This window comes from Nannospalax galili, unplaced genomic scaffold (assembly GCF_000622305.1).
Source record: "Nannospalax galili isolate Female #2095 unplaced genomic scaffold, S.galili_v1.0 scaffold788, whole genome shotgun sequence".
Lineage (NCBI taxonomy): Eukaryota > Metazoa > Chordata > Mammalia > Rodentia > Spalacidae > Nannospalax > Nannospalax galili.
In genome coordinates this window covers 1,480,920-1,489,836 of record NW_008359996.1, presented here as the reverse complement: position 1 = coordinate 1,489,836, position 8,917 = coordinate 1,480,920, and the positions used below count along the sequence as shown (strand labels likewise).

The window sequence follows — 8,917 nt, the reverse complement described above, 5'->3', positions numbered from 1 at the left end:
GCATGCCTTTAATCCCAGCACTCAGGAGGCTGAGGCAGGCAGATCTTTGTGAGTTCAAGGCCAGCCTGGTTTATATAGTGAGTTCCAGGACAGCTGGGGCTACAGGGAGACCCTGTCTCAAAAAGACAAAAAAAAAAAATTCTATTATTTTATGTGTATGAGTGTATTGCCTGTATGTATGTAAGTGCACCTGTGTCATGCAGAAGGCATCAGATTCTACCTGGAACTAGTTACAGAGTTGTTAGTCACCATGTAGGTGCTGGGAATCAAACCTGCAAGAGCAGTCCTCTGCAAGAGCAGTCAGTGATCTTAACTGCCGAGCCATCTTTCCAGCCCCAAGTTTCTTAGAGTTCTCTCCATCCCCTATCCCTGGCTGGAGTCCATCCTAGGGTCTCAAGTATGCTCAGCATGCACTCTATCACTTAAGTGCCCCAATTCTCGTGTGTGTGTGTACAGTATATGGTTGCATGTATGGTGTGAGTGTACATACTTGTGGAGATCTGAAGTTGCCCTTGAAGTCTTCTCCAACCCTTCCACCTTATATATGAGACAGGGTCTCTCATTTGAAGACAGAGCTCCCTGATTCTGCTAGTCTGGCTAGTCACCTGCAGAACTGTGGGATTACAGGTCTGCTTCCCATTGGGTTGGTTTATATGAGTGCTGGGGATCTGAACTGTAGTCTCCATTCTTTACCCTTTGAGCCATCTGTCTCCCCATCTCAAAATCTCTCTCACCCCTTTTAAAAATATTTATGTGTATTTGTGTGTGTCTGGATTTCTGCAGGTGTGATGGAGGGGGTGAGGGAGCTGAAGTTACTTGCCAGGTGTGGTGGCACACGTCTGTAATTCCAGCACTTGGGAGGCAGAGACAGAGGCAGGCAGAGCTCTGTGAGTTCAAGGTCAGCCTGGTCTACATAGTGAGTTCCAGGTCAGTTGGGGCTACAGAGAGACTCTGTCTCAAAAAAAAAAAAAATTTTAAAAAAAAAAAAAAAGAGAAGGGGCTTTTAACCCCTAAGCCAATTCTCCCTCCCCTCTATTCTCTTTTTTTTTGGTTTTAAAAGTTCGTTTTTTTTGCGGAGTTGGAGGGTGTGGGTGGGGGCGGGGGGGGGGGGGGGGGGGGGGGGGGGGAGAGGGATGCTGAGCACGACACACCTTCATGCAATGCATATGGTCAGAAGACAACTTGGGGGAGTTCGTTATTTCCTTTCATCACATGGGTTCCTGGAACCAAACTTAGGTCATTAGGCCTGGTAACAATAGCCTCTACCTTCTGGGTCATCCCACTGGCCCCAATTCTCTGCTTTTAATATGTGCTTTTCTCTTTAACTTGGTGGCATTCAAAGGGTAATAATGTATGTTCCAACCTCATCTCAAACTCCTGCTTTAACAGAAGACGCTAATATATATGAATAGTAAAAAGCCCATTTCTCCTCTCCTAAAGCCTGCCTAGAATACAGGATCCTGGGATCATGCTTCCAGGGCCTGGGTCCAATGGAACACCGGCCCCACCAAGATGGAGGCCAGGGTTTAGTTTTTCAGTCTCTCCCGGGGCTTGGCCTTTGCGAGGCTGACATATCTATGCCCAGTCCTTCTGGCAGCCTTTGTTTCTCAGTCTTTTGTTCTGCCTCCCGTTGGTTCCTCTCTAGGCTCTGCCTCCTTTGCTGGCGGTTCCTCCAACCGCGCCTCGGTGACTTTCTACGTCCTCTCCGTTCCCAAGTCTGTCTCGGGTGGCCAGTCCGCAGCTCCGGCCGCTGTACCCGCGTCCTGCCTCCAGGGTAGGTCTTGAGTCTCCCGCTCCTGCCTACTGCAGGATGGGCTCCGGCCCAGCCCCCACCCCACGTCGGCCCCTCGGCCCAGCCGGGCTTTGTTCCTCCCGCCTCGGTGCCCCGCCCCGCCCCGCCCGGGGTCCCGGCCGCCCTTTGTCTGCCGCAGTCTCCCGCCCCTTTCCCGTCCGTCTCTGCATCCCTTTCTCAGTCTCTCCCCGCCTGGGGCTGGCGCGGGTAGTGCCCGGAGGCGGCCGCAGGAGTCCTGAGACCTCGCGACATCTGCCGGTGTCCGGCCTCCCCGCCCGTTGGCCCAGGAGGCACACGGTTAATACCACCGAGTTCCGGCGCTCGCGCCTCAGAGTTGTCCTGGTCCCCCGAGCTCCGACCGACGCGGGCGGCCTGGGGCGCGCGGCTCCTCCGGGGTCCTAGAGCGGCCCTGTGCGGGCGCGCTTCCGCTTCCCGTCCCGCCCCCGGCGGCGCCCCGGGACGGCTGAGCCGACCCCCTCCCGTCTTGGCGCGGAGCCCGCACCCGGAGCTGAAGGTGGCTCCCAGCCCGCCCGCCGCCGCCGCGGACCTCTGGAAGGAGCCGGGCGGAGCGGAGGGTGGCGGCCAAGGTGAGCTGACCCGAGGAACCGCAGCAGGTGCAGGGCGGCCGGGGGCACCGGGTGCCGCGCCCCGGGTCTGCAGACCGCCGCCGACAGAGGGCAGCGGCAGGACGGGCTGCACATGGCTGTTTGACAGCGGGATTGTCCCCCTCGCAGGCCTGCGCGCGGTAGAGCCCTGGGGCGCGGATCTCCGGGGCGCGGCGGAAAGGGAGCAACGGAGGGGTGTTGGCACAGGTGAGGGCAGCGGCCTGGCGCCGCGCCGACAGGTAATAGCTGGGTGGGGACCAGTGCTGGGGTCTACTCAGCCGAGACCCAGAAAAACCCGACCTGGAGAGGGCAAGGGGGACAGAGAACCAATGGAGGAAGCCCACGTTTCTGAGCACCTAGTGTGTGCCAGGCCGCACGGGGCATTTTCCTCAGCTCCCCACCCCCAGCCTTCACACACCCTACTGCCTCTGCCCCATTGCAGGTCTCTTTCTGGCTCATCCTAGCAGTTGTCGTACCCCTACCCCTTGCCCTTTTCTCTTAAACGATGCATTTCTGAAGTCAGTCTGGTGTAAATCCAGACCCAATCCTATCTCCCTTCCCCAAAACCTTCCCTAGCTCCCTTATTTCTATTAATTAAAAGCCCTACTGAGCCTAGTGTTAGGTACAAACCTTGGATTCTCAGACTAGTCCCAGTATCCTTTTTCAGATAAACTTCCACGATTTTCTCTTTGCAGCTTTGAATGCCTGTGCCTGTCCCTATCTCTCAGTCACAACATAGTTGTTATGAACTCACAATTATTGATACTTTGCCTTTTTTTTCTCCTACCACCCCTAAATCTCTTTGGGGGGGGTGAGTATACATAGGATAATTCAAGTTATAAGTTACAGTATACAACCAGTGGTGGTGGTAGCAGCACATACCTGTAATCTTAGCAATAGGCTGAGGCAGGAGGATAGAGAGTTCAAAGCCAGCCTGGGCTATATAAAGCTAGGTGTGGTGATGCACCCCTCTAATCCTAGTACTCAGGAGGCAGAGACAGGCAGATCTCTGAGTTCCTGGTCAGCCAGGGCTACATAGTGAGGCTCTTTAAAAAAAAATAAAGAGTTGGGGAAGCGGCTGGACAGATGGCTTAGCAGTTAAGAGCACTGGCTGCTCTTGCAGAAGGCCCTGGTTTAGTTCCCACCATCCATGTGATGTCTACCAGCCTGCTGTAATTCCTGTTCCAGGGAATCCAACACCCTCTTCTGACTTCTACAGGCATTGCACACATGCAGTACACTTATATTCAGGCATCTTATGCAGTTTTTTAAAAACTGGAAGAAAAAGCTGAGTGTGGTGGCGCACGCCTCACCTGTAGTCCCAGCACTTGGGAGGCAGAGGCAGGCAGATCTTTGTAAGTTCAAGGCCAGTCTACATAGTGAGTTCCAGGACAGCTGGGGCTACAACCCCTTTTAAAAAAAAAAAAAAAAAAAAAAAAAAACAAACCTGGAAGAAAAAGATACAAAATAGGGTAATATAACAAGATACAGCAGAAAGACTACATACTAAGTTTTCTAAATAAAGATAACGTAGTAGCACAGACTTGGGTAATTAGGCATCACACAGACCCAAGTTAGGAACCTGACTATTCTATATTCTAACTTTAGAACCTTGAGAAAAAAAATTTTGGGGGTCTTTTTTTGAGACAGGGTCTCTCTGTAGCCCCAGCTGGCCTGGAACTCTATGTAGACCAGGCTGGCCTTGAACTCACAGAGATCCATCTGCCTCTGCCTCTCTGGAATTAAAGTTGTGTGCCACCACACCCAGTGAGAAAGTTATTTTAATTCTTTGTCCTCCTGAGTGTAAAATGAGGAGACTAATAATATTTCCTAGAATTTTAGGGGTCCAGTATTGTTTGGTTTAATAATTGTTGATTAAAAACATGGGTGGTACATGCCTGTAATCCCAGCACTTGGGAGGCTGAAGCCAAGAGGATTGAAACCCTGTTCCAAAATAAAAGGATTGGGGCTATAGCAGAGGACTTAAAATTACTGAAAGACATGGATAATTAGTGCTCTAGTTCACTAGAGAGGGAGAGAAATTCTTGAGACCACCCATCGTCAAAGAAGTCTTACTGGGAAATTACTTGAGGTAGTTGTGTCTCAGTGGGGGAGGCCCTGGGTTCCAGCCCAGCCAGCACTGAAAGAAGAACTTTGGGTTGAGCCACAGGTTGAAATGTGTGACTCCCTTTTCTTTCCCCAGTTCTAGGGAGTGAGAATATGGAGGTTTCTCAGGCGGATGAGTTTGAACATACCCCACAGGAGGACTTAGAGTTCAAGGAAGAGGAAGATTTGACCCCAGGTCATGAAGTAGGAAATGCCTCTCTCAAAGCTGAAGGCATCCAGACCTGGGATGACTTATGGGTCCGCAGAGAGGGGCTGGGAAAGCCTCAGCCTCAAGACTCAGGCCCCCGAATCCTGGGAGAGCCCCGCTGGGGACAGGTTAGTAATGATCGAGCTGCAGTGTGTGGAGAGTGTGGAAAGAGCTTCCGGCAGATGTCAGATCTGGTGAAACACCAGCGGACTCACACGGGGGAGAAGCCCTACAGGTGCGGGGTCTGTGGCAAGGGCTTTGGGGATAGCTCAGCCCGCATCAAACATGAGCGAACTCACACTGGTGAGAAGTCCTACAGAGCCCGGCCACCAGCCCAAGGCCCTCCCAAAATTCCTCGGCCTCGGATTCCTGCTGGTGAGCGTCCCACTATCTGTGGTGAATGCGGCAAGAGCTTCCGACAGAGTTCTGACCTGGTAAAACACCAGCGGACACATACAGGTGAGAAGCCCTACAAGTGTGGCATCTGTGGCAAGGGCTTTGGCGACAGTTCTGCCCGTATAAAGCACCAGCGAACACACCGAGGGGAGCAGCCTCCCCGGCCAGTGGTACCCCGTCGGCAGCCATCTCAGGCAGCCACAGCAGCGACACAGGGGCCGAAGGCCCAGGACAAGCCATATATCTGCACTGATTGTGGCAAAAGGTTTGTGCTCAGCTGCAGCCTCCTGAGCCACCAGCGTAGTCACCTGGGACCTAAACCTTTTGGTTGTGATGTGTGTGGAAAGGAATTTGCCCGAGGCTCTGACCTGGTAAAGCACCTGCGGGTGCACACAGGTGAAAAGCCCTACCTGTGCCCTGAGTGTGGCAAGGGCTTTGCTGATAGTTCTGCCAGGGTCAAGCATCTCCGCACCCACAGTGGCGAGAGACCTCATGCCTGCCCAGAATGCGACCGAAGCTTTAGCCTCAGCTCTACCCTTCTTCGTCACCGCCTTACCCACATGGAGCCCCAAGACTTCAGCTTCCCAAGCTACCCTGTAGCCCCCCTGATCCCCAGTCCACCCCCACCTCCACCTCTTGGCACCAGCCCCTCCCTGACACCTCGAAGTCCTTCACATTCTAGTGATGGGCCCTTTGGCCTGCCTGGCTTGGAGCCAGAACCTGGGGGCCCACAGGCTGGAGAGCCACCCCCACCACTGACAGGGGAAAAGCCCCACAAATGTCCTGAGTGTGGCAAGGGCTTCCGACGCAGCTCTGATCTGGTGAAACACCATCGTGTACACACAGGGGAAAAACCTTACCTCTGTCCTGAATGTGGCAAGGGTTTTGCTGACAGCTCTGCCCGAGTTAAACACCTCCGTACCCACCGGGGTGAACGTACCCGGCCACCACCACCACCATCCACCCTTCTACGGCCACATAATCCACCTGGCCCTGTACCCACGGTAGCCCGGCCTCGAGTCCGGGCCCAACCCTCCGGACCCAGCCAGACCCATGTGTGTGGTTTCTGTGGGAAGGAGTTTCCCCGGAGCTCAGATCTAGTTAAACATAGGCGCACACATACTGGGGAGAAACCATACAAATGTGCAGAGTGTGGCAAGGGTTTTGGTGATAGCTCTGCCCGGATCAAGCACCAGCGTGGGCATCTGGTCTTGAGGCCCTTTGGGGTAGAGGATGCTCTGTCCAGGCCCCTCAAGGAGGAGTCACCAGCAGATCTGGAATGACAGGAGTCCAGGGAGGGTAGAGGCCCAGGATACCAAAGGGGAGGGTATCTGTTGCTGAAGCAGAGAAGGGCCTGGGAGGTGGTGGGAGGGGGAAAAAGGCAAGAAACAGGAGAAATAAATGAATAGGCAAAATAGAGATTGGAGACCATAACCTTCATGCTCAGGTAACTCCTGGCTAGGTGTTGGGACCTTGCCAGTATGGGCTGTATCACAGCTTTTGCAACATTGCCTAGCACATAGTAGGCATTCCGTAAATATTTGTCAAGTTTATAAGCTGGCCTTAGCCTGAGAACTCAGCTCTAGAATTTTGTTGCCTCTTGTCTGTTAAGGATTCACCTCCCCAACCTTACCCTGAGGAAATAGGGGTTACTTGGTCTTAGATACAGCAGTGGAACTTGTGGAATCTTAAGAGGTCAAAATAGTGCAGGTATATCTGACCACCCTCATGGGAAAGTAGTGCTGTGTTGTAGGCGCCACCCTAACTTTGGACCACTGAACATGGTCTTAGCCAGGAAGGGTGCTATTGAGACACTTGCGGAATAGACTAGAGACAACATGAGTGCTCAGAGCATCCAGTCTGGATGCCAAGCCCAGGTCTTCCTGGACATCTGCAAAGACTGGCTGGCTGGGCAAGGGCAGGACTGGAACAAGAGGACCGAGAAGTGGCACAACCACAGTTCCATGTGTCTCCTTATTAGTAAATTTCCGTGTATGAGGCTTGGACTTTGGTGTGTGTATGTTCCAGCAAGAACTGAAGTGGGTGTAGGGGTATAGCTATAAGGTAGCCCTCAGCTGTGGTAAACTTGTGTGGGTCCCTTGCCTTCCTTAAATGCATTAAATAAAAGAGGTTGTCTGACTTAGCTGCTTTCCAGCTCCAGTGTCTGGTTTTAAAATGGCCTTTAGAGCCAAGTGTGGTGATTCATGCCTATAATCTCTGCACTTGGGAGCCAGAGATGGGGATCACCATGGGATCCAGGACAGCCTGGGCTACACAGAGTAAGACCCTGTCTCTGGGGGTGGGGGGGGAAGGCCATTAGGTCCATGAACTGATGCCCTAGGGTAGAGCTAGGCTGCCTCTCTATACCACCTAGCTACAACAGAGCATGACCCTTGAAAAGAAAAATGAGACCAATGACGGAGGGCCAGCAACAGGAGAGCAGAAAGCTGGTGATCAGTGAATGATGTGGCATGTTGTCAACTGCCTGGACAGACGCAGAAAGTCTGGACACTAACCCATCACCTACAAAGGACATTGAGAAACCCACTCCCTGATGTGCTTTAATTCCTCAAAGGATTTTCCCAGCACCAGGGCTTCCTTGGGAGCAAGATTCATTCCTATCTTGTTCCAAATAAAGCACAACTAAGGAGGGAGGAGAATGGCTGGCCTGATTGGACAGGGACAAGAAACACTAGGCCCCTTCATCCATCCAGCTTTGCAAGTTCCTGCCAGTCTGGGTAGCTACACTAATTGTGTGTGAATAGTCAGGGAGAGAAGTTCTCTCCAGATCTTGGCCATCCAGCTGGCTTCCCTAGAAACCAATTGCTCCAGACCCTTGTGAAGTTTAATGCACTCTTGAAGTCCTGAGGTCCTTGGAGGCTTCTGCCTGTAAGTGCACAGGCACAGGCACCCACTGGCCCTGAATGGAGCCCTTGTGGGGGCTTCTGGAAGATTCTTCATGATGCTTTCGTTGTCTTTATCCAAGTTGACCTCAGTGAATGTTGTAAAATTCTATCAGGCCTTGTCACTGCTCCCATTGAAAACTGCTGCCATCTCTCCAAACCCTCTCTAAAGCCTAACTCCTGTTAGCATTAGGACTTATTTATATGGTTAGTACAAGGTGAAGGGGTCTCCCTGTCTTCTCAAAAAAATGAATTCAGCTGAGACACAGTTAAAGCTAAAGTATAGAGATTTGGACAGGGCTGATGGAACTCTGGAAAGCTCAGGTGTGGTGGCACATACCTTTAATCCCAGCACCCAGAAAGCAGAGGCAGGTGGATCGGGCCAGTCTGGTCTACATAGTGAGTTCCAGGCTGGATGGGGCCAAGTGGGGCTACAAGGAGACCCTGTCTCAAAAAAAAATTTAATATTCTCAGGTGGAAGGCTTATTCATGGGTGTAAGATGTCCCCTTTCTCCTCCCTCATGATGGACCAGACCTTCAAAGGATATTTCTTCCCATGTGCCTCTTGAAAAGCCCTTGGAAAGGTAGGGGAACAACTTCAAAACCACAGTGCAAATGATGTAATGAAGAGAGTCTTTGAGGAGGCAGACATTTCTTAGCACACATATGTGGCAGTTGGGAAAGTGCCCTGCTGCCATAGTTTCTGGTACAACCCAAATTAACCAGCTTTAAGAATATTTAACTGCCAGGGGTGGTGGTGCATGGCTTTAGTCCCAGCACTTGGCAGGCAGAGGCAGGTGGATCTCTGTGAGTTGGAGGCCAGCTTGGTCTACATATTGAGTTCCAGGCCAGCTGGGGCTACAGGGGGGAAAAAAAGAAAGAAAGAAAAAGAAAGAAAAGAGTAAGC

At 52.2% G+C, this 8,917-nt stretch overlaps 1 protein-coding gene across 3 annotated transcripts; it reads left to right on the top strand.

Moving 5' to 3' along the window:
* The first annotated feature begins 2,005 nt into the window (after positions 1–2,005).
* On the top strand, positions 2,006–7,250 carry Znf48 (zinc finger protein 48). Of its 3 annotated transcripts, XM_008823853.2 has the most exons (3): positions 2,006–2,379; positions 2,527–2,604; positions 4,601–7,250. In XM_008823853.2, the coding sequence occupies exon 3, from the start codon at positions 4,618–4,620 to the stop codon at positions 6,388–6,390; it is 1,773 nt and encodes a 590-aa protein (XP_008822075.1). In that variant the 5' UTR covers positions 2,006–2,379; positions 2,527–2,604; positions 4,601–4,617; the 3' UTR covers positions 6,391–7,250. The 3 variants fall into 3 exon arrangements, with proteins under 3 accessions (XP_008822075.1, XP_008822074.1, XP_029414896.1); XM_008823852.3 differs by lacking the exon at positions 2,527–2,604 and having other exon boundaries at positions 2,254–2,379; XM_029559036.1 differs by lacking the exon at positions 2,006–2,379 and having other exon boundaries at positions 2,541–2,636.
* Positions 7,251–8,917: the final 1,667 nt, after the last annotated feature.

What these genes read in the sequence shown, in the direction of transcription:
- Znf48 (XM_008823853.2), top strand. Translation starts at nt 4,618, where the DNA reads ATGGAGGTTTCTCAGGCGGATGAGTTTGAACATACCCCACAGGAGGAC.